The following is a 26,430-nucleotide window of genomic DNA, read 5'->3' as shown; positions in this document are numbered from 1 at the left end:
CTCTCAGTTTAAAGCAAGATGCACACAGATAAAAGAAAATAAAAATCTGCACAACAGAAGGCAGCTGGGCTTATGTTGTTATAAGTAGACTACCTTATTACAGTCTATCTATCAGAAAGAGGAAACAAGATTTTAAGACTTAAAAACTGATATTTATATTCCCAGACATTTCTACTGAGGAATGGGGGAATATCCCAAACAACCCAAAACTTACTCTAGCTCCTTCTGTAATTCCTGGAACTGTTCAGTTAACTTTTTATTCTCATCTTGTAAGTTGTTTTTTTCATTCACTGAAATTTATAGAAAAAAGTATTTAAAAAATCAATATACACATGTTAACAGAACAATCTTGTCCTTGAAGGAAACAGAACCAATTGTAAAATGTAATACCATACACCTTCTCTGTGGTTTACAAAAATTAAGTTTCAGGCCAGTCATTGAAAAAGTAATAAAATGACATGTTAGAAAAGGCAGAGGTGACACAATTACTGTATCACAACATTAGTTCTACACAATCATTAACTACTTTTGTCCACATACACACAAGTGAGACTGTGTTGTAAAGATGAGTGAATTGCTCACTTGCCTCCATGGACAAAACTGCTACCTTAGACTAAGGATAATCTATGAAATACAAAGCAATTAGAATTTGCTTTTAGCCACTAGTGCAACCATTAAGCCTTTCTGCCATGCTGTCTCAAACTAATGTAGTGATAGCTCCAACTCTTCTGTCCACTTTAATTTTTTTTTGTTGTTTTTATTTTGCTGTCGTCTATTTTGCCTCTAGATTCCTCAAATTATCTTTTTCATTGTTCTACAGATCTCAAGTCAAACCCATGGCAGCCTACTGTTGTGTCACAGCTCAAGATTTGTACCTAATAGGTGCCACCTTGATTTTTAAGGTTCAGAGCTATATTTAGAGATTGGCTGTACCCTGTTTGCTGTTCATCATTAAACTCACAACTCAGAATAATTTTATGTAAGTGCTCAATATTAGAAGTCCTTAAAACACTGATGTGTTCTGTAGTAGCATAGTATTTCCATAATTTAATTAAGCACCAAAAAGTTATTTTTTGTCTAGCATTTTCTGTATTTTAAATCTCATTTAATGTCGGACAACTAAATGATACAAAATAATTAATGGTAAATATACCATTAACATTCAAAAATTCTCTCCTTTATTATTGTATGCTTTATACAATCAATCTTTCCAAACTCTCTTTATGAACATAATTCTGTCCTGCTTGTGTATCACCCAAAACAAACAGTGTAATTTGTGTCACATGTTCTATTTCTTGATATCAAAATGAGCTGGCTACAAGCTGCCAGGTATAAAGCTAGTTTTTGTGGCCTCAGTTGGTTATGTGACAGTTATGGGTTTACTGCAGTTAAAGTCCAAGATCAACTACAGGACACAAGCTGGATCCACTTCTGTCTGAACTTGATACTTTGCAATCACCAGTTCCTTTTGAAGTCAGGGTTTTCTTAGGAAAGCTGGCAATCATTCTGGCTGTAGGAATAAACAGAAGCAGTCACATTTTATCTAAAGTAGCTACTTTACAGTGTAAGATTTTCCACGTCAGTTCACTTTCAGTATCAGCACTTCAATCTCAGAAGGTGGGTCAAATGACTAGTCACTGGTATGTCACATATTTTCACACTGTACAGTTAAGTATCCCCTGACTGAACTTTTTGGACTTACTGAACACACCACATATAAATTATATCAAGTTACAGGAATTACTGGAGAACTAGTTTACAAAATAGCATGTTTTGTCTTCAGGCTTGGGGATAAAACTCACTAAGCTCAGTTATAAGTTTGAGATTCTGCTGCCGGATATTTTCAAACTCTTGCTGCTTCTTTCTCATATGTTCTTCAGTTACAGCACAGCGATCACATAACCCCGCTCTCAATCTACAATGAAATGAACAGAAAAAGGTCCCTCTGTTAAAAAAATATTGCCATGCATGAGGCAGATACCAATGTTTAACAGACCTTTTGAACAATGAAAACCAGAGAACTTCTGAGAGCTACGCAGAGCACCACTAAGTACTGTTGTTTCATATGTTCACATAGCAATGTTTTGAGATTTCTGAACTATCTAATACTATATGCTCTAACATTTGCATAAATGATTGTAGGTACTGGATAATTCCAAAGCAACCTGCATTACTTTATATAACAAAGTGGAGCATGCTACACCTTGCCACTGAAATCCTTTGTAAGGCATCCTACTAAAAATACTGTTGGATGTAAATCACCATTTTATGTAAAGTTCCTTCAAGAAAACACAAATAAGCAAATCACTTCACTAAATAGAATTACTACCTCATTTAAGAAGGATATGTACTGTCATTAAGCAAAATACTAAAATAAAAGGGACAAAAACCAATTTCACTCTTAACAACTGCCAAGTAAATGTGAAACCCTTTATCTAAGCACAAACAATTTGAAGTGGACACAAAAGTTCATGAGAGGCATTGACTCCACTGTCTCTAATAGTTCAGATTAGCTGTTTAAAACACATCCATGATCAGAAAAGGACTGGTTAGAATCACTCCATCTCACCTGACACATTCATTCATGCAATGAAATATGTGCTCATTTTATAGTTGATAAATGGAATGCATTTATTTCTGGTACACAGCAAAAAGCTAACAATATTACCAAAGTGAAAACCAGACTCTGCCTGCTAAATAAAAAACCAGTTAGTCAAAAGTTCTCCATTGCTGATGCTACTACATCAAGTATTAAATCCCAACTAAACAAACTGTGTAACTTTCCAATTTCACAGCTGAATATTGGAAGCAAAAGCCATACTTATTTATTGGTGTTTTAATATTGTAGAATTATGGCAAGAGTAAAATACTGAAATGCCTTTTCATACTAGCTTATCTGAATGTGTAACAAACATAGAATTACAATTTCCTTGTATTAAGTCAGTTGAAATACTTCTTTTGTTTTTCACAATGTGAGTAATAATCTGCCAAGGGATTAGAAAGGTCCATCCAGACCATGAATGCCTCTCTACTTACATGGTATGAAAGTTTATTACCTGCATGGCTACAAGCTTATCCCTAATGCCTTTCATGAGAATGGAGTTGAAAGTAAAAGTAGAGTATCACAGCTCAAAATTTGAAGTAGCACAGGAACAGTGGTAAACCATCTCCTGCTCCTAGAAAGCTTCTGAGAGCCTATTAACAGCAAATTTAACATATACTTTCCAAAACAGGTATAGTTTTTAAAGAAGGAAAAATGCACTGTAATTTCATGTCTATTAGTTTTGCTTTGCTGCACCAGATTAAACAGAAACAAATTAAGAAAAGGCAGAATGGATCAAAATTTGAGGAGAACACCTAAGTCCGAAAAAAGGCAACAGATGGAACCTGTGATCAAATTTAGGTAAACCAGGCAATTGGTAAAAAACACCCCCTCAAATTGAAACATTTCCTAGTGAGTTATTTCATTAGTTTCACAACATAGTATATAGCCTTTGGGTTTTGTACTTGTATTACATCTTGATCAATATAAAATTTAACTGTACAAAGATGGATACAAAAGAACAAACCTGAAAGTGTCTGTCTGCTTCCAAGCTGCTCTATTCTAACTTCTATTGAAACAGAACTAAACAAGTTAAGCACTTTGAAAACAGAAATTATTTCTTTTTATCCATTACTGATTTTATGTTTAATTACATAGATGAGATAAATAAATATATATGTTATAGATTTATTGATTGCTCTTCAGAAAAATGTAAATTCTACACCTTTCTCTATAACACACTATTTGCATTGCATTAGAAAAGAATTGGCTCACTAAAAAAAAATATAAAACAATAATCCCACACTAAAACACAACAAACTCAACTTGCAAAGTATCCAGAGCTACTCTGCAAGAGTAAAATTCAGCCAAGTCAAAAGCCAGAAGACAGTACTTCACCTGTCCTCTAAAACCTTGATAGTGTCATGAAGTGCTTTTTGCTGTTCTCTGAGCTGTTGGTTTTTGGTATAGAATTCTTCAAGCCTCTCTGCATCCCTGAAAAGAAAAGGAGGAAAAATTAGTTCTAGCTTTAAATTGCAGTAATTACTTTTTCACTAGAGAATTTTCTCTGTCATGTTTCTTTCATACCCTCGGGAAATGTGATTATCATGAGCACAAACATTATGTTGAACATACAAGAAGTTAGTGTTTCTGATTATTAATAATTTGCAAATTAGAGGAAAGATGCAGCTAGTTTCTAATTCATAATACAGGTGATCTGTTATATACCTTTTGTTCAGGTAAAAATTAGAATTAATGACAGTCGAGACATAAAAGCTAACAATGTTCAAGCAACAATTTCAGAGAATAAACTCAAACACTTCTCTTGCACCTTGCTGTGTTGTGGAGCTGTAGGGAATCTAATGGGAGCTTTCACAAACAGGTCATTTTGTTCTTGGCATATCAGTGAGTAAATTCTGCAGTGTGGCCAACCACATTAGTTTGGAAATCTCTGAAAAGTCTTTAGCTCCATTCGAGGTTTACTTCCTCAAGAAGAAATTCTCTGTAGAGCATATATTCCCATAATATGTATAAAGACAAAAGAAGTCTCTTTACAAAACGCTCAGAAGCAGTTCATCTTGTAGAAAACTCCTTCTCTAAAAATCAAAACTAACTAATTGACAAAGAATATTTTCTCCTTAAAAGAGCTAAGGAAAAATAGTCATGTTAACTCCCCAATTTCAGCTCCCTTTCAATGTTATTATTAGATCACAACAACTCTTCAAGACGCAAACATGGTATGAGTGACAAGACATGATTATTTTCTACAGGGATATTAATGTTCAATAAAAGCTAAGTGCCTGAATCTGTGCAACATGACAGTGACTAACTTCTGAGAAATTCCCAGTTCTTCTTTCTATCATGGAATCCTTTGTATATATCCATGAAAGCAGTTGTTTGTTTTCAGTGTGCCTGAGATGGATTATTTGTGGAAGACATGAAATTGGCTCATGAAAGGCTGTTAAGCACACATACACACACCAGGAAATGAAAACATATTTACTAACTTGATACAGTTCTTTTACACAAACAAACTTTTAAATTGGCACTATCCCTTTAACATATGTTTAGCCAACCACATTTTCATATTGCTGGCATTACAGTAGTTCAAGAAACTAGCAATCATAGGTCATAAAGTGAATGGGATAGCTGGAAGCTTCTACAGTGTATGGTCACATTTTATTAATCTTTAAATTTAAATACAGATGCTTTATTTTTTGGTACTATCACACAGACCCACACAGGCCATTCCAATTGCATATTCAACCTATAAAACAGTTACATGTAAACAGCATGAGGGACTACTTAAGGCTTGTACTTCTACTTGGGAAACGCAAAATGTTAAAGGTCTCTTACCTCAGTTCACTAACCAAGTACAGCCAGGCCATGACAAAATTCAAAGTCTGACAAAAGCAGGCTGTATTTGCTGATGTTTAGGACATTAAAAATTCCCTCCAACAAAAAAGTAAATCTACAAAAAATTCCCTCTTTTTTTTTGTTTATGCCACTCACAGGAGGCTTAAAATAGCAAATTTAAAAACTGTTTCTTGTCAATTAGATGTCATCCTATGGCATTAAGTCATTTGCAATAAATAAGTAAGATATTAATGTACACTAATACTACATGCCTTTCACCTAAACCCTGTAAAATGCCCCATGAAGACAGTAAAACAACAGAAGGAACTAGGCTTTTGGTTGGGTTTTCTCTCCTTATAATTCCAGCGCACCTGATAAACAGGACAGACTCTGTGGCTACGAAGGCACTGCATAATGGCCGGTCTCTGACCCAGGGTTTACAAGTCATTAGCTCCAATGCTGGAGAGGGACACAAAATAAGGTGCTCATTGTCAGCTGATTACCAAGTTTGAAATACTAAACCCCAGGTATTCAGATGCAGCAAGGAGAACAAGACCTCCTATGTAACAGTTTTGTAACCACAATATGGCAGCTGTAGAAAGATTCCAACAAACAATGAGTAACCTATTTGGTACTTGTTCAGTCACATCACTGATAATATTTCTCATCTAGAAAACTGACTGATCAAGCTAAGATTCCAGAACAGGGAAGCAACTTATGATACAGCAAGCTAATATCAAAAGTAAGGGATAATTTCATAATTTCAGATTAAAAATGAGCAACTATTTAATTTAAAAATTATACTTAAGAAATAAGACACCTTGTAAAGAGCTCTGTACATCTTCAGACAACTTTAGCTGAATTATTAAAGTAAGCAGTGTTTTTACACATCTAAAGGAAGAATCCATGAAACCTTAATTGATCTTACAAGAATTGCATCTCATTAATGGGACTCTGACTCTCCTTTAATAAATTATATCATTAAGATGAGTACTTACAAGCATCTTTCCTTTTTCAATTTAGATATTTTCAGCTGTAAACCTGAAAAGTGGAAAGAAGAATTACATGTTATAGAATTTTGATTTTAAAAAATGATTGAGACAATAAATTAACTCCCTGTTTGCCACTGTTATCTGCAAAGAGAGACAAAAAATGTCACTAATCTGGAGAGAAAAAGGTTCCTTCTGGACTTTTTGAAGGTGTTCTACAGGATCTTGAAAACAAATACAGTCATTGTGATCTCCAGGAAACAAGGACTTAAGCAAACACAGATTTCAACTTACACAAGTAAACAAACACCTTTGTGAAATAACCACATATGAATAGCGAGCACTGTCAATATTTCATTGACTATGCCCACAGAAGTAGTATAAAATATGTTCTGTGTGCACATAAATTCATAATACAACACTGGAAATGAAGCATCCAATCACTGAACTGAGAAATGCTTTACAGTGTATATGCAAAAAGGAAACAATAAAAATATGTGATTCAAGGCTTTAAAGCACAGAAGGACAACATCCTTCTTTGGAGATGTGCTACCAAACTCCCTCAGTCAAAGCTTCCTTGGAATATCTGAAAGTGAATTGATGATTGATATTTCACCTGTGGCCTTTCTCCCCCTAAGAATTCTATGCTCCTAACTCTATATTCTGAGCAGAAGGAAAAAGGTTTTCAAATACAACTGATGTTCTCAGCAGGAGTAAGCAGCTGACAGCCCAGGGGACAGAACACTGTCCAGCCAATCTGCTTGCAAGGCCTTGGGTGCATTTGTATGTGCACAGAGACAAGAAGATATTTGTGCACAAAACAATTTAACAAGCAGGACACAGTGTTATGGAAATTTATGTGATATTACCCACACACAAGCTGGCCATTCCTGTTCCAAACAAACAGAAATAATCAGATCCCAATGACAGAACAGTTTCTTAAACGAAATCCAAGAGAAATTTCCATATCACATCAGAAAATAACATCATCTAGCATGGTTATTTTCTTCTAACTATGAAAGGTTGCTACCAACTTCAGGTTGAACACTAGGTGTTTTGTAAGCTCTCATGGAAAAGCATTACTCATTTAGGATAGCAGGATAAACTTATAAAACCAGAACACTTGTAAGAAAACTTCAGACAATTTTGAATTTTAGCCTAAATACAGAGCTGATACTTCATCTTAATATAGAAAATGTAGGTTAAGGCAGCTAACAGACTATTTTTTCTCCACTACCACACTCAACTAGGAATAGCTCTAAGGGAAAAATTAATTGCTTGAGAAGGTTCACTCCTCAGGCCACTTAAAATGTCAAGCCAGCCACAGACTCAGTGAACCCATACTTGCTACAAGATGCCAGTGAGACAATGAGTTAAAAATGCAGGCACACTACTTTAAAAATTCTTAGGAAATGTAGCAAGATTTCTTTTATCTCCAAGTGTTCAGCACCTGTAAGAAGTTGTGTTCTATCATGCAGATCAGCACAGAAAGAGGGTTTATTTTTTTTAAGCAGTTGCTATTCATCAAGTCAATTAGGCATCTGCAATTAGAAGCCCTATAAAGCTTGCTTTAAAGCTGCCCCACACCCATGGGAAGGAATGAAGCTGCACAACAATGCATCTCCTGTACGAACAGGTAGTCTGTTCAGCATTTAGGATTGTAACTTTGGCAACCTGAGCGACCAATTCAAGAGGCAGGGCTCAAAAGGCCCAGTACTGTGCTACAGGTAACACTATCTCCCCTCTCACCTGAATTCAGGAGGAACTAAACTAGGAACTTAAAAGTTGCATTTTTTCCTAGTTCAAATGACTGCAATGAGAAGGCAGGAAACCAGTCTGCTAAATTTACCCAAGAGCCTTGAATTACTCCATCTGCTGTAGTCTCTCCCTTTTGCTTTTCCAGAGCATTGAGAGTTTTCAAGCATGCTCATCTAAGGAGCTTTGCTTTTTCAGGTTTCCTTATTTAACATAGGGAGCACATAAAACTCTGTGGAATTACACTATGTCTCTTCCCAATTCAATTTTATCTTTTGCACAATATTTTTATGGAATAGACAATTTGTAGACTATATAAATCTACATTAGCTAAAGCTTGTAAGTGCATTAGTAAATGACTCTCTACACCTATTAAAGCAACAGAGACCTTATTTAAACTGTCATTAGGCAGATTAATTAAACTATTTTATGAAACTTGTTATTTGATTAGACTATATAGCTGTAATATTTCAATTAATGGCTATGGTGATTTCTGTTCTGATGAATTTTCAAAAGCATTAAATGCACTTCCTTAAAGCTGATAGTGCCTGGGAAGACCACAGAATCTTTATCAGCGAGGATTTCTTGAAACAAGTTGGACAAGCTACTGTCAGCAATGACACAGACATAATCCTACCTCAAGGGTACAGAGATGGACTACATGACCTCCTAAAATCCCTTCCAGCTCTATTTTCTATAATTATTTACTTTTGAGGAACTTCCAGCCATTTCATTTCCTACAGCAATCTATCAATGAGATTGCTTTCCTCATAAGTTTCTCTTCTTCTATGATTACAGTTTTTTGTCCATTGATATCTTCTGCTTTTCAGAGGTAAGCAATAACTAAAAAACCTAGACCATTCTTCTACATAAAATACTGCTCACATCTCCACACTGATAGATATTTTAGAGTTTCAGATTTAAATTAATCCTCAGAAACCATCTTGATTGACATGCAGCAAGCATTTATATAATTATTTCAAGCAAGAGGTAAGAATTACCACCTGTAGAAATAAATCAGTTTACAAAAAGTATTAAATTCCTTTGAATCTTCTGGGCACTACAGAAGTATCCCACACGTAGGAAATAAAAGCAAAGAGTTTTAATAACCATTATTCTGAGTTGTTGAGCACTTCTGAACTCCATGAAAAGTCAACTGACACTGACCATAACCAACATTTTGGAAACTGGGATGTAGGTGTCCTACCCATTGTTTCATAATGAATTTAATTTAAATAATAGCTATTTTTGGCTGAAGAAGATCAACATTTGAATCTTTTTGGAAGTGATCAGTTTAAAAGAACAAGAAGCTGGATTCCTTCACATAATGGTGAAAAAACACACCCTTTACAATATAGAAATATCAAAATTCAATAAAATCCCTTTCAAACTGCAGAAGTTTAAAGTATTCCTCAGTCTACATTCTATAGATATAACTTGCATAGCATGTCTGACCATGTCAAGTTCACGTGTCATAATTTCTACTTTTCATGGATTTTAAATAAGAATTCCACCATTTCAGTGTTCAGTACATTGTACATGAAAGAAGCTTTTTCAACAACTACTAACTTTCCCTTAATCCACCTTCTACCACCTTTAAAATAATTTTTGCTGACATTCAGATTGGAAACTCATGAGTCAATTTTAATTCTTATTTATAGACTTCAGAAACAAGCAAAGTCTAGGCAAGTCTGTGTTTGATGTTTCTAAAATATCTTCCAGTACCATTTTCTATAAGAGGATCCCCACCTTCTGAAAAAATTAACTATCCTTCAGGCATGTCTTTGATGTTATCATGGAAGACCTAATTTTACCTAACACAGTGTGGGACATACTGACAAAGGGCTAGGCATGAAAAAGACTGCCTGGTGGCAAAATTACCTGGCCACACCCTGCATGCATTCTAAAGAGTATCTTGCTTGCATAAAGAAAACCCAAACTTGCAAATCACGTGCTGCACACCCCAAGAAACTAGAGAAAGGGTCACTTAACCCAAGTCTCTACATCAGAGCTTTTTGTTTGTTAAGTTTTTGTTGTTCAGACATGCCACAGATTGCCAGATCCCAGTCTGCCAGCACTTCCGCGTTTATCTGTGGTTGACATCACACCCACTCCAAAAAGAACCATCAACAATTTATAAAATAATTATTAAAAAAAGGTTTTTTTTGTAAAACTGTAGGCCATATGTTAATGTAAAGAAATGCTACTGTCTGCTATAGTTTTTTTTCCAGTTGCCATATTGGTATATGCTTTTGGGTTGCTTGTTTGGTCTGTTTTTTTTAATAATCAACAACAGTGTCACAGCCTAGTGCTGCAAATAATTGAATCAAGACTTTCAGTAGGAGGCATGTAACATTTATTAATTATAAAACAATCTCCAAGAGTTTTTGAAACCAAGAAGTGATGGTCTAACTGGGCCAAAATGGAAATACCTGAAACTGTTTTGAAGGTAGTAGAAACAACCAAGGCCACTGAAATGCTCTAGGTAAAGATCCACTTGCATAACTACAGCTCTTAAATTACAAAAACTCAACCACTTTTATTCCAGCCTAATATAAATACTATTTCATAAATAAAGTAAAACTTCTTAGAAGACACAGTCTAATACTGTTTCAATTCCATCCAAAAAGAACGGATCATGTGATTTTAGATTAGCAGAACAAAATGTTAACTTATTTAATGTTTTTAGCAAAAATCCCTTGTGAATAGTCCTTGTAAAACAATATTACAATAGCAATACACATAGTGCAATAATTCATCTTTTCTGAATTACTGAAGAATGAACAGACAGTAACAGCCAATCTTTAGTAAATTGTTACTAAAAGTCACATAATGTAAGAATAATCATATTATAAAAGCATTACAAATTCTGTTAAGAAAATGCAGAACACTAAAATCTGAAGTAATAATTTTCCCTTCAGTAACATTATTCTGCAGTGTGATTTTGCACAATCAATAGGGGAAATAAACAATGCAAATAATTTTAATGTATCTGAAGTAACTAAAGCCAAAAGAAAAAGAAAATAATCCATGGAATAACATGGTTTGGAAATTTGAATCACATTCCATTATGGGGGAAGTAACACATAGATATTTTGTAGGCAAGCAGAGACTCCATGTAACATTGTGTTACTTTTTATTCACTGACCTAGTAAATAATTTATATGTGTTGATAGTTTAATCCTGTTAAACCAGACTTAGGTGGTCAATCTCTAAGGATCATTTGTAATCATCAGGTCCAACTTTCTGCACAACTGAAAACATTAAAAATCTATTTAGTTCAATGCAGAATATTTTGGTTCAAAGTTTTCCTGTGGTAACTGACAAACACCAACTTTAACCTGAAACCCAACCTTCAATGATTTACCTTGTACTTCTTTATCATGACATTCCTTCAGTTTGGACCACAGTTCTTTGAAGAAATCTCCTGCAGGTTCTGCAGCACTAGGGCTGCCACAGCTTCCTCCAGATGCATTCATCTTGATTTTTCCTGCTCCCAGCTTCTTTGACTTGCAGAACGGGCTCACTCTCAAACTTGATATTTTAAATTACATAGTTATGAAACTGTTTCTGAAGAGGGGTGTACATCTGTAACAACAGAATGAAAACACTTACATTTGAATTTATCAGAGCATAACTTGTAGCCATGGATCAAATGCAAAATTTACTGTCTATCCTTGCTGAGGATATGTATTTAAACACTTTCACACTGACAGTCACCCTGAAAGCTTAGATGATGCTAAGTATTTTGCTGCAGGTAATTACAAACTAACAGAATTTTCCTCTCCTTAAAAAGCTACCAATTTAAAATTAGGTTAAAACACTTAAGAGTCTTTATTTTTTTTAATCTCAATATAGAATTATACCGAATTCCTGTTTTCCAAAAGTAAGTCATAGTGCCAAAATCTGGCTGTCAGCAAAAGCATTTGTCAAAAGTTTTATCAGAGATGGATTTGTCTGTATACATCCTTTATATAAACTTGGATTCAAATGACATCCTTTTACAAAGAAAAACTCACATCCCCTTAAAGTGTTCATGATTTTTTAATAAAATTACTCCCATTCCCTGATGAAAAAAAATTGGAGAGTAAGCACAAAAATCTATACATCTCCAAAACATTAATATTTGAGAAGAACAATCAAAGTCAGCTAGCTCTGTCTTAGAAGCTTGACTGCCTAGAAAATTTAGGATAATCTTACCCATAATTTTCACTTGTTTTGAAGGATTTTTTACAGAGATGATGCTCTCAGGCAAACTGTAGAGGAAGCATGGTCCTGATCTGGCCCTGAGCCAAGGCAAGATTCAATTCTACTGGCACTGGGTGTCCAATACTGAAATACTCCTGTAATCTCTGTCCTTCAGTTTCCCTGTGTGAAACTGGGCATTCTAAGTTTTCCCCATTTTTAAGCAGTCAGTTTATAAAAAAAACACTTCTGAACACGGAGTGTCAGTACCAGGTGGACATATCTCTGTGACCTTGTAATACAAAATGCAGTAAGGAAAAAAAAAACCTAGATATTTTGTACTATTCCTAAATTAGCAACTTGAGCAAGCAAACCACCATGCCTATTCTGCCAAATGGAAGGAACAATTTGCTCTCCAATTTTTGAGGTATAAGCTATAGCTGAGATGATACAAGGCCTGTGATTAGTCAAGAAGCTGCATTTCCTATCTTGAAAGCCTTCAAACAACTCAACAGTATTTGAATGCAGCTGCTGGTTTAGCTGCTCCCCCAGATTCACCACAATAAAATGTTCAGTCCAGTGGTCAGTAACCAAGTGTAGGGCCTGGAGGCTTTGGTTCCACTCTCCTGTCTCGTCTCTCTGTGCACCGTTTTAAGTCACTTTTTTTCAGTCTGCCTGTCTTTACAATGGAATAAAAATATGGAACAAAACATTATTCTCAACAAAAACACTTGATCTATATGCTTTCTATAGTATAAGGATATTTAAATGTTACACTAATGAAGCCAGCAGCTCCACATTTGCTTTAACCTCCATCCATAGCAAATTTAGCGCCTATTTCAGGATATGGGCTTCATGTTAGCAAACGTTATCTTCAGAGAAATCCTTAATAGAAAATAAAATTACCCTTTGAAATTAGCAATGCCTACAAGTCTTCAACAGAAGTTGAACAGTGATTTGCTTGCATCTTTGCAGCTGAAATGCTCCACTTTGTGTGCAGCCACATTAAGCCATCTTACAACGCTTCTTTGTGGAACCAGTTGCCTAGTAAAATTAGGAATGGCTTTTAAACTCTGGCTTTGCACCTTCAACAGATGTTTCAGGATCAAGCTTTTTCTCTATCAAGCACTAGGGCAGTGAAAACCACACGCTTGCTTTCACTTACTGTTTCAGATTTAAGTCTGTCAGATGACTCATCCCCATGGAAAAGTCACCTGACTCTAGACAATAAATGGTGTCCGTAGGGTTTGTTTTGGGTTTTTTCCCCCAAGATGACTGCAAGAAAAAAAATACACAAAACCCCCTCAAAGTTTTTTGCAAATTATTAGTGCATCAACCGACTACAAATAGGGAAAAAAGAGCAAGGCATTTTCCCAAGCTTCATCTGCTTCAAGATCCCAAAATGATACATTGCTTCCTGCAGATGGTTCAACCTCCCCTAAAACTCAGGGAATGCAAGAAGCGTTCAAGTGGAGCCTTTGACAGGCCTGGGCAGCTGCACAGGTGTAAAATGATGGCTTAGTCTCCAGCCCCAAGGAAGCGCTTTCCAGTCCTTAGGGGGAAAAGCGCCAGAGCTGGATGGCAGGCAGGGTCAGCACTGGGAGCTGTTTGGGGATGGAAGCACAGAGCCAGCCCCTCTCCCGGACGTCCTGCCTTGCTGCTATCCTGCCGACTGCCGCTTTCATAGAACCACCTGAAAGCCTCCATTTATTTCCCTCTTCTTCTACAACCCGACTCCCTCCGGCACCGTCAGGCTTTCCACGGCCTCAGCAGTGACTGCCTCCAGGAATCCATCAGCACTGATAACGCGCCGAGGCCGCTTATCGGTGCGGATACCTTTCCGCCGGGGCCACACCGCCCCTCCGGGATTGCGGGGAGCAGACGGCCCCGATCCCCGCCGGCTGCTCCTACAAACTCAACTCTGCTGCACTTCCCGGCGGTGAACTTCGCTCTCCTTTCCCTCCTGCACCAACACCGCACAGAAAACTCACTCGACAGACACGCCGGGATGCTCTGGGAAATCCTGCCATGACCAACACTTGGGAGCTTCCCGCCAGGCTCGGGTCACACCCCGCAGCCGGGACGCCAGCGGAGCGGTATGGCATGTCCCACACGCCGCTTGTCCCGAGCGGCGGGAGCCTCCCAGACGGAGAAAACGGGGCTCCCTCGGGCAGGCGGGGCAGCGCCCGGCGGGGTCCCGGGGCCGGAGGGGCCGTGTTGGGCCCGTCCCCGGGGCGGAGCGGGGGCGGCGCGCTCGCGGTCGCTCCCCGGCGGAGGATGAGGAGAGCGCGCGCCGTTACCTGGTTGGCTCCCGGCGGCTCCGCGCGCCAGCGGCGGGAAAATAGGAAAAACCGCAGCGAGCGCCTTCCCCGCCAGGGGAGGCGGGGCCGAGGGCAGCTCTCGCGAGGCTTCCGCGCTGCTCTCGCGAGAGAGGGGAGCGTGAGGGTCTGAGGCCCCCGCTCGGGCGGTCGCCGGGGGGTTCGGGTGGCGGGGTTGACACAGTGACAGGGTCACAGGATGAGCTGGGTTGGAAAAGACCACTGAGGTCATCGAGTCCAGCCTTTGACTAAGCACCACCGTGTCAACTAGACCACGGCACTGAGTGCAACGTCCAGTCTTTCCTTACCACCTCCAGCGAGGGTGGCTACCACCTCCCTGAGTAGTCCATTCCAATGTCTAATCACCCTTTCTGAGAAGAAACTCTTCCTAAAGTCCAACCTAAGCCTCCTCTGGAACAATCTGAGGCCGCTTCTTTTTGTCCTGTCCTTTGTTTCCTGGGAGGAAAGGTTAACCTTCAGCTGGCTGCCCCCTCCATCCTGGTAGACACCCATAAGGTCTCATCTGAGCCTCCTCCAGGCTAAGTAGCTCCTCATGGACATGTGCTCCAGACGCTACACCAGCTTTGCTGCCCTTCTCTGGACATGCTCCAGCACCTCACTGTCCTTCCTGAACTGAGGGGCCCAAGGCTGATGGCCTCACCAGTGCCAAGTACAGGATCCTGCTGGCCGCACTATTTCTGACACAGGCCAGGATGCCATTGTCCTTCTTGGCCACCTGGGCACACTGCTGGCTCATGCTTGTTCATTGACATCACCAGGTGTTGTCTCAGCCCTCTCCTCCTCTGGCCCAGTACTTGGGGTTTCCACAGAGAGCTGCCAGAGGACAGTCAAGGGGACAAGCCAAGCCCTGGCTGGTGCCGCAGTTCAGTGTCACAGCAGGCACAGAACACTCTGGAAAATCAAGGATGTGAGCAGAAGCCTGCATTGAAACAAATGCTGCCCCTGCCTTCCTGAAAGAAGTTCTTGCTGATTTAGATGTAAAAAGGATCATCGGGGTGTACAACTGTGCCAGAAGTGGCCTTGCCTTTAAGGCTGTGCTGTTAAATCTTGTCTGTGCCCCAGTATTTGTATTCTGGTTGCTGGGGCTTACACACAGAAGTTTGTGGGAGGGCTTCCCCCCACCCTCTTGATCTTAACAGTTTCCATGGCTCATCATTTTACTGTACAACAGAGCAGCTTAGGCATGTTCTTGTGTTTTGTGTGAATATGGGAACCAGTAGGCACATATAATTAGTACAATATAAGGCTGCTAAATTTTTTTGTTACTTCTCAATGTTATTTTTTTTTTGCCCAAATTGCAGATCAATGTTCCTTCATTCATTGGGACCAGCCCTGCTGTCTGCAATGAGATAAACCTCTTGATTTTAGGTAGTTCTTAGTGATGAAATAGAAATAAAACAGAGTTTTTCACTATTACTATTCTGTCTTCACGTGATTCCACTGGACCATTTTGATACATATAGGAACTTGTGCAGAGACAGCTTGGTGGCATGACTAGAAGACATAATGGTGATCAGTTTGAAAGGGACAGTGCTGCAAACATATACTTTCTAGATTGTTCATAGCAATATTTAAAAAATTAAGTGTTCAGGTATTTCATAATTGTTAGTAGCTGTTCCATCTAATTCTTTTTACATTACTCAGATCATTTTGGTCTCAAGAAAACATAAATAAGGAGCTACGGCATAAACAAAAGTGTATCTGAAATACTATTTCAACATTTTTGAGGTATTTTGAAATACTGTCCGACAGGAGATGGCTCATGATTCAAGCTTCAAATCTGTTGTTCCCCATTGTTGAAAATATTCTTGGTTTCCCATCAAGTACATACCATGAAGTATTTTGAAAAAATCATGTACTTAACTTTTCTACTCATTCCTTATCATTGTTTAACCACTTATTTTTTGACTTAAATAAAATGAACATGTTGTTCAGGACCTCAGCAGCAGATTACTTATTGTAAGATCAAATTGTAAGTTTGATGCATTATCAGATCACTAGACATAAGGGAGAACTAAAATTAGCTAGGTGTTTTGGAGGAAGCTGTCATGTCATAATAGGTTGTGATAGACACTCCAGTCTTTCTAAATAATGCTTGTTGGCAGCTTTTCATTCTACTTTTGAAGCTTCTCTAATCGAAAAATTTGTGATGTAGGCAAGCAATCATTACCTCATATTAAGAAAAGCAGATGTCTTAAAGCTACGCACAGATCTGATAAGTAGCAATAAAATAGTCCTCTTGCTGATCGATCAGATATTTTACCATAAACTGTACCTTTCTTACTATTTATAGGAAGCACTCTGGAAAATAATTATGTCATCCCTTTTATTTCCCAATAAACTCTGAGCTGTTTGTTTTCATATTCTCTCATGTTGATCTTTACAGCAGTATAAATCCTCTGACTTCTACAGCGTTATCCTTATCTACTCCACAGTAAGTGGAAACGGATTAACGTTAACGGTTGAACTTTACTTTTATCTCCCTTCCAGATTTATTTGATTTTATGTACTCCATAATCACATAGCTGGCCACTGAATAGATTCCTGGCTCATTGAATGTGCCAGAAAATTACTGGAGAGTCTGATATTCCACATTCACACACTGGGTGTCTTGAGATGACTAGTCTAACTGGAACTACATCTCATTCACCTCATAAGAGTAAACACACACACCTAGACAATAAAACTGTGGGAAAAATGCTTCACCGTTGCTGTGCTTGAACAGATATGAAATTTCCTGTGGTGTCGTGGCTTGTGTCCAGATTTCAAAATAACCCTTACTGTGGCACATTGAACTAGGTGACAGAACCCTTATCCATGAGCAATTCTGCACAGCAGGAATCTTATTTTGTCCTAGCCCATTTTAGACCTGGATGGTCTGAACTGTTTCATCTTATAATAGTAGGTGGAGCTGTCAATTTTCAGTTACATTTTAGTGGCAATGCCTTTCTTCTTGATGGCTGGACTATTTACCAGCAATTCAGCTAATAACTGAAGTTCTATTGTAAGAGTACTGCAATGTTGCAGCACAGATAAAATTCAAAATAGCCTTTAATTCACACACACCCCCCTCCCTTTCTGAGGGGTAGTACAGAGGCTTCATCAGTGTTTCTAACCACTCGGGTAGCAGCAGATGACATAGTTCACTGCATATGCATACAGAGTAGGGCTAAAAGATATTAGCAGAAAGCTTACTTTTTTTTTGTTTCCATTACTTTAAATTTAGATGTAAAGATTAAAACCAGATTTTAATTACAATGGCATATCCTGTTTAAATATTTTATTTGCTTTATGCACAAAGGTAACTATTTCATTCTTTGCATATATATATGTATGTGTGTATAAAATAAAAATATATATATATGTGTGTGCATAAAATAAAATAGTGAGGGCTTTATATATTTGCATCACATTTAATATATCACACATATATATACATGGCTAGGGTGTTCACAACCTCCTCAACTTGCAGATCTGCAACTGAAGGATAAATATATTGTTTAATTCTCTGGTCATGTTAATTTAATGCATTTTATGTTGCAATTGCCAATAAGGACACCAAAGGAGCCCAACTTCAGATGCAGTAAATAAGAGTATGTGGCACAGTTCAGCTGCTACCTAAATGGGATTTGAACTGGAAGTGTTGGAACTGGAAGTGCTCTGAGTAGCATGATTTCTTACAGCTGGGAAGGCACACAGGCAGCAGACCCCACCACTGCTGTCTGGCACAGGTGGTTGCTTTCTCTGGAAAAATAGGGAGGAGCCACTCCATCACCCCACTAGGTGAATTTGATTCTTCTCAAGCTGCTTGCGTAGCCACATTTGAAACTGAGCCAAGATCAAATTTCCTGATGCCAGTAGCACTGTTCATTTTAAGGAGCCCTCTTCTTTGAAGTGCTTTCACTGCTCCTCATCTATAGTCAGAAACTGCCCGGGCTTACTCAACCCAGACTCTCAGGTCTCTTAGGAAGACCTGATGGAGGGGGAAAAAACCAAAAAAGTAACCTGAGGGATGCTGTTGCAGAACCCCATGTGGTGTTCCTGGTCTTCAGGCTCTAAGCAGCAGCACCTATTTGTGTTAACTGCATGTGGAAATGTTTTGCTCAGACTGATGTTACTCAGGGTAACATGACCAGTTTGAGTAGTTCTGCATATTTATCTCAGCTTTGGAAGGCTGAAGTAAAAGTTAACAGATGTGTGCAAAAAATCATGCCACCTACCTTTTACTGTAGTAAACAACATGAATTCAGGGACAGAAAAGAAACAACATATAGGAAGTAATATTTGTAATATTTTACTTACCATTTGGGAAAAAGAAATCTCCAAACAATAGCCCCTGCGCTTCCAGCACCCTGAAAAAAAAAGGCAGCTGAAGAAAACCCAAATGAAACAGAACACGTAAAACTGGAGAGGGGATGGCAAGCAGCATTTTGAAAAAGTGGTTTATTTAGTTTGAATTTTAAATATATTCAACATGTTCTGTGTTAAAATCTTATAGCTTTAGAAATCAATGCTCTCTTGTAGCATTTTAGAGGCTCTACACAGAGTTCTTATGTAAACCATATATCTCAGCCAGCTATAATTTTTCTTTGGAGAATGGTTTATCCCGTAGCAAGTTTTCATTATGTATTTGATAGCAGAATCAACTGAGAATATAAGGAAATGGAACTTTTTTTCCTGATGAGTATTATCAGCCTCTGTGAGACTATAAAATTTTCCTATGTTCTTTTCTGTTTATCTACACTTTGAAGAAAAAATTTTACACACACTTACAGTGCAGCTAATGAGAAAGTGATTTCAATTCATTGATTTTTTTAAGAGGCTCAAGGGGCCTTTTTCTTGGCACTCTACAAAAGAATGATATTAATTTTAGCATCAGCCTGGAAATAGCTGGCAGTAAACATAATTGAAGCTTCCTGTTGTGTGACTACCATAAAATCTTACATAATCCAATATAGATATTTTGTATCTAGTGGTTTGTATCCACTGATTCTGATATGGGTTTTTCTCACATCGCAAAAGAGAATGGTAATTGTTTTGCTTAAAGTTAGGCAAAATTGAGAATTCCCAGGAGACGGAAGTAGCTATGTGAGGGTTTTTAAAAATGTAGCTACACAGATGTTGAGAAGATTCACTTTTACTTAAGTTAAAGAGTTATTTTGTCCTAACAGGCATGACAAAACCTGTCTTCATTCCTTTCTATTCAGCTCAGCAAGTAGTTCTGTGCCCCAGTAGTTAATCAGTTACCAGATTCCACAGCTTTTGTTTTCACACTGTTTAATTTTTCTTATTTGACACAGAACCTGTGAATGGATTCAGCTGCAGATACAGGTACAACTTTCAGGTCAGCCTATCCTTTATGACTAGCACTGCTTTTTATTGCCATTACCACCACCGTTACTCATTCTAAACAGATAAATTTCTAATAAGTATGTAGAAAGAAAGCAGTAAGAATGACAAGTAGTTTTCCTATCTTACCATGAAATAGGTAAATCTAGGCTTAAGTAGCTCACTCTATAAAATTGAACTGTTAAAAAAATTAGTCTGACAGGAATTAGTAACCACACACCTTACTGTAATGGCACTGTGCCTTATCACAACACTGCTGTTATATGACAGGTATTACAAAAATGCTGTATAAAAGAAAAGCAATATAAGCAATACTTAAGTGAACTGCTCAAAATACTAAGTCATTGGCTGTGGAGTTTCTGTCTCTCACTGCTGTGCTAGGTCCATTGAACTGTCTCTGCAGTAAATACCCTGCAGACAGCACATGTTGTTGAGCTGCACACAGAAAGCTCAAACAGCTGCAATTACCAAAATTCTGTCAACCAGTGCTGTAGAGACTGGCAGTACTCAGACACATTAAGGAAATAGACACTACACCACTTCAAGCATCAGAGAAATTTTTTGCTTAAGGTTATCTTAAATTAATTTTAAAGAAAGATTTTCAAAACTCACCCTTCTGTTTGAATTGTGAAAAGTTCTGTTCTTGGTCGGGGTGATAAATATTTACTATTGACTTCCCCTCCAGCTATAAACCTCAAGTGTAAGTGAGATGAGGAAGCCACTGTGGACCACACTAGAGAGTGCCGAGAGGAGATCTGCTGCACCTAAGATATATACAATGTGCAATGGATAACCTAATATGCCTTTCATTTAACTGGCTGGGCAGGTTTCTGCATTCTGGAGAGCATGGAATCATACCAGAATTTGTTGGCATAACAGGCCCGTCAGACCGGTTCCTGGGGCACCCAGGAACCTGCCCAACCAGTCTGTATCAAAGGCCAGCCCAACATGCTGCAGCTCAGCTCGGCTGCGGAGGCTGCTCCGCCGCGAATTATTCACGCCTCCGTCAACTCCCAACATACTACTCCGAGAGAATGATGTAGCCTGCAGCAAAATAATTTACCGAGGGGTGGGGGAGTGATACATCCTTGTTAAGTGTAGCAAGATCTTATTGTTATAAATTTTGTTTCATTTTATATGCAGATGAACTGGGCTAGAGGTCTGCCCAGCATAAGTGCAAAGAGAAACAGAGAAGAAAATGCCCTTTTTTTATAACACTAACAGTACAGACTTATTATAATGTAACACCAAATCTTTAGTGTGACCAGCTAAAACACCCAAAATTATGCACTAATTCAGATTTCTTTCCAATGAAAAGTGTATTAATGGTGTTCATAGAGTTCAATGTATCTTTGTTACCACATGAGAAACAGCATACTGGGAGCTTGCATGTGGAATATCCACCTTGTGACTTTGGTGGAGCCCAAGTCTGTGCAAGCTGACCCTGAGTTACTGCACAGCCTATTTCAAGGTGAAACAGGTCAGAGAACATGGCATGTTTGGGCCATAACTGCGAGGAACTACAGCAGTTGCCCAGCTACAATAGCACATGGGCTGCAATAGCAGCTGTGCTGCTTCTTGTTCATGGCTGTGGGGCAAGAATACTTGCACAGCAGTCCTGCAGATTGCGTAGTTATTCAGGCTGTAGGCAGTCATCAGCATATGCCCTGACAGAAGCTGAAGCCTGCATCTGTGTAAACTTAGTACTCTTTTTTTTTTTTCAAATACAAATATAGACCCTAATTTTTAGATCTCCTGCTGTGATTGTCATAGGTGTTGAGTTAAATCAGTAAGAACTGTAATTAACATTTCTGGAAGTGTAATCATGGGTACATATACAATCAGTTGGCTAAACGTATGCTTCTTTTTTGTTTAGGCACCCGGAATTGAAACACTCAGGCTTGAAAAGGTTTGCTGTATTGAATGTTGTCAAAGGCTATGTGTAACACTGGAAAGCTGTGTTTGTTCATAAAATGATTCCACAATTATATTTATCATTTTTTAGATCATCTTTTCTTACTTACTGATTTTAGTAATAGTTACTAGACAACCTGTGATTAGAACAGGAAGTTACCACCAAATTCAAATGGTGCTGTGTAGGATAGGCAATGGTGTTTTCACCATTGACCTGAATATGAAGAACAAGCTGACATTTGAATATACTCAGATGATTTTCCTACAGAAAAGTAACCTTTCCTATAAAACTGCCTTGAAAGGAAGGCTCTTTTCTAAAGAAGGCAGCTAACTGAGCTGAAATGCCAGATGTATGCTGTTTGTGCTTGCACTCACACCACCTTAGGCTATGATTGCATACAGCTAAGCAGGGTTGGGCTGGGTCAGTACTTGGATAAGGGATTTACAGGGAGTCCGCTGCAGGAAGTGGTTTTGGTGATTCAGGAGGCTGTACTGAATAATCGGGCATCACTGCCAAATGTGACGGGGACATTGGGTTCTGGGTATGTCCCAGTCTTGGTGCCATATTAAATGGAAGTTTTAAAAACTCCAAAGCTCTTTCCACAAGCTCTTAATCTTGAACTGTAAATCCCTATCCAATGTGAATGTACTGTTGTCTACCTACGATTTGGTTTTATGAGTGTCACATAATTGGACAAACCGTGTAACTGATTAACACAAGTAAATTACCACCCAAAATAGCTGTAAGAATGTACAATGTAGCTAAGGTTCTGCCTGTGTACTAGACTTAAGGAGGGATGGTGTGCTTGCTTCAAAGCTGGTCTGCTTCCAACTATGTCAGCTGGTCTCATAAAAGATAGGGTCTGAAATGTTCCTTTCTGCATCCTGAGCTCACCATTAAACTTGGAGTCTTATAGTGAACCTGATGGTGGATCTTTAAAGGCATTGTACTTGCCATTGAACTCTTTACAGGACTCTGAAAAGCCTAGGGAAAAGGGGATGTTTACTACCTCTTCCTTTGACTTGAGAGCTTTTAAGGAGCTTGTTGTTTCCAGACTTGTTCCCCCCAAACAAAACCCACGATGTACACACCTCAGAGATTCAGCAGGGGCTTTTCCTTAGTTAGGGCTTCTCATGCAGTGTCACTGTCAGGACTGAGATTTTAAGTTGTGCTTTTATATTAATTTCCACAGGTTATAGAAATATAATTTTTTGTAAGTGAAAGGCAAAAGTATAAGACAAGGAAGTTATTGTATGTATCAACACATATTTTGGCATCAGTTGACTGTTGTTCTCAGCCTCATAACTCATAGCAGTTCTAAATGTAAACTTACCACAGACATAAATATTGTAGTATCAGGCTTCCTCGGAGTTCTCTGTGAGAGAGATCATTTTTTCTCCTGAAGAAGGCAGTATAATTATCTGAAGGACCTATTTCTCTCTTATTTCAAATATAATTCGCATTAAATGGACTTCACAGATTAATTCTTTTCAAAATCAAACCTAATATTACATGCTTTTCCAGTTGAGAGTAAAGTATAAGTTGTTTGTCATCTCCAGCTTCCATCAAGAAAAGTCTTGTAATGCTTATCTGTGAACTCTACCAATTTATACAGTGATCACATAAAATCTTCCTCAGGAGAGGAGTCTCAGAGAGGTGCAATTCTGAAAAGTAAGACAATATAAATGGTGCAGGCTTCAACTTGTTCTTATAGTGAAGGTATGCACAAACATTCATGTCTACAAGTATTCATTACAGAGAGTTTACAACATACCTCCCTGTAGCTATCAAGAGCTGTTCAGTACATTCACAAGCAAATTCAGATAACACACATGCCCCCACCCCTTATCACAGTTAGATAATATTTCTTTCCTCTTGACTAGTTGTGTAGCAGTGTAAGGGCAGGAGACTGTTGGTTCATAAAGGGCATAATGAAAAGTAGGCCAAGTCCAACCTTGGAAAAGGAAGAGAGGGAACAGCAGTTAATTCCTGACCTAGAGGCTAACTAGAGAAAAATGCCTTCAAGTGAGCCAAGGGACGCAACCTAAAGCATTTTTGATGCTTTCCTGAGCAAAAACAGGTTTAGAACTTGTTGTAACTAATTTGTTGATAACAACAGTTTCTCCTTTACCTTGTCTGAGACAGCAGGATATAAAAATTAATTACAAGAGATCTATCACTATTCTCGCTATAAAAGTAAGCCTGATACAAAATCTTGCAATTTTTCTCTGAGAGGAAAGTCTTGAAATGTTATTATTTTTTGATGTCTTACAGACATTTAGGACTGCTTTGCCTTTTTTTTCATGGAGATTAATCATTACAGAAGTGTGAGTATTTGCTGTAAAGAAAGAGTTATAAAGGAGGAGCCAGAAGAGGCATTGCTGTCATTGTTTGTGTCTGAATAATAAACATTTTTTGTTATTAATCTTCTTTTTCAAATGATACTCTATTAAGGAAAAGGCTTTCTATATGAAGACATGGAAGCATGGGATATCATGCACCTCACAGCTATCTTTTCTGGTTTGTCATCTAGGCCTTCAGTTATTTTAAATATGAGAACTACTTTCCCATCCCTTAATCTGTACTTATGGTATCCTCTAGGTCTTGGTCAAAGACCTTAGAAAATCTGAGTAGATTGTCTACTACTCATTTGTCTGCTGTTTTACTAATACACCAGATAGTTTTGTTTAGGAGCTACAATTTTCTATTGTAGGAGTTCTCCTGAATTATTCTTAGCACATTAGATCTCTCTTTGTGTCTCCTATGCAAAACAAAAAAGTAGTTTAAATAAAGCTATTACTGAAGAAAGACTCACTAAAATTTTCAATAGGTCTGTATTTAAAAAAAGAATATGTTATTTGTTGCTTTCTGGTTCATTGAGCGAGAAAATATGTTTTTTGTTCTGAAACCTAATGTTGCTGAGACAATATATTTTGTTAGAAACTTTAGATGCCTCGTTGGTATTAGGCGTCTTCAGAATTCAGAACATTGAGGAAACCCAACCACTCTTACATTCTGCTACTTCGTTCAGTCCTGCTGCAGAATTTTTTCTTCCAATACCTAAGGCTTTGTTGGTCTCTCCTGGTTCTTGTACTTAAAAACAGCAGGAGGAAGAGAGTATTAGGAAAACATTAGTTGAATGTGAATATATGTTCCAACTTTTCAAAAGCAAAGCTTTTGACTTTTGCAGTTAATGTCTTTCACAGAAAATTCCAAGCTTTCAAAGTTAGAAGGACCTTTGCTGATGATCTTACTGAAGCCAGATTTTTAATCCTCTTTTGTTATCTTATATGATAAAACAATTTTGAAAAAAATTACTGTTCCAGTATATGTTTTCTGGCTTGAGTGGTTAAGGGAGCCACTCACTTTTTGAAGCAAGGGGGAAGTACAAACTTAGGCAGCCATTTCTCTTTGCTGCTGGTCCATACACAGTATACAGAACCATGCTTTATTGTGACTCAAGATTCCCTTCCTGACCATGGATGATAAAAACACAAAATCAAGACAGACCCTTCAAGCCTCCACCTTTGACCTTCAGCCTGTGACTTAAACCATAAATGTGCTTGCATCAGTTCAGGACATCACCCAGCAGATCACTAGCTCTACATCTTCTCCCTCTCTCACTTCTTCAACTTCTGTCATGTTGCTCAACTTCTGATCAGTTGTTTATACTCAGCGGCTACAACAGTCACACTGTTTAACCTGTTTCCAGCTCTCTTAGGGCTTTAAAAGGGAAGAGCTCACAGCAGTCTTGCAGCATTATTGAAACTGCATGAACAGAGTGTCTTGTTTTTATGCCTCATTCAGTACCTCTTCTTTATCCTGTTTCAGATTAGCTACCTCTGGGAAATTCCAGAAGGAGATATCTTGTGGCAGAAGGAGGGGAAGAGCAGTGGGAAAGGTGTGGCAGTGCCTTTCCCCAGCACAGGTCTCTGCAGAGCTTCTGTCCACCTTCCTCTGAGACATACATCTGAAGCCCTGACATTCACGAATGGCAGAGAGGCTGTCACTCACCTTTTTGATTTATCCAGAAGCCAACTTTGCCATTGTCTCCAAAATATTCCAATGAAAGTGTTGATGGGCTTTCTTGGTGGAGGGTATCAGTGGAATAGTCTGGTTTAAAAATTTTATACTTAAACAAAAGGATATTTAAAACCACAATTACTAAATAAATATAATAGCACAACCACACAAAATCTGTATCAGGATAGCCGAAGTACCATCAAACCTTGGCAGGGCAGACAAAAGCGGTGGGCTCACAGGATTATTTTTTAAAGCAAAACGTTTCATTTTGAAATAAAGGACTGGTAGCATATCTGAAGAGCACATGCTCCAAACTTTTCAATATATGAAAGAGTCAAACTTTTGGGAAACTAGCACATGCACAGTGACCAAAAACTTTACTTAGTATGATATGAATGCTGTTAAATGCCTTAAAATTTAATGAAGAAACTGTATAATGAGCTGACAGCTACGGTATGAGTACATTACTGGACTGAG

The 26,430-nt window shown here is 38.2% G+C and overlaps 1 protein-coding gene across 2 annotated transcripts in view; it reads right to left on the bottom strand.

The window, feature by feature from the left end:
- RBBP8 (RB binding protein 8, endonuclease) overlaps positions 1-19,013 on the bottom strand; it is a 38,217-nt gene extending 19,204 nt beyond the window's left edge. Inside the window, exons 1-6 of one of the 2 annotated variants that reach the window (XM_058802250.1) lie at positions 18,969-19,013; positions 11,510-11,730; positions 6,397-6,439; positions 3,941-4,036; positions 1,803-1,915; positions 215-290 (exon numbers count right to left, since the gene is read on the bottom strand). In XM_058802250.1, the coding sequence (XP_058658233.1) occupies positions 215-290; positions 1,803-1,915; positions 3,941-4,036; positions 6,397-6,439; positions 11,510-11,621 (440 nt within the window). In that variant the 5' untranslated portion in view covers positions 11,622-11,730; positions 18,969-19,013. Of the gene's footprint in view, positions 1-214; positions 291-1,802; positions 1,916-3,940; positions 4,037-6,396; positions 6,440-11,509; positions 11,731-14,318; positions 14,544-18,968 lie in introns of those variants that run through there. The other variant, XM_058802242.1, reaches the window with a different exon arrangement.
- Positions 19,014-26,430: the final 7,417 nt, after the last annotated feature.

Source organism: Ammospiza caudacuta, chromosome 1, assembly GCF_027887145.1.
Source record: "Ammospiza caudacuta isolate bAmmCau1 chromosome 1, bAmmCau1.pri, whole genome shotgun sequence".
Taxonomy (NCBI): Eukaryota; Metazoa; Chordata; class Aves; order Passeriformes; family Passerellidae; genus Ammospiza; species Ammospiza caudacuta.
This window is presented reverse-complemented; position numbering and strand designations above follow the sequence as displayed.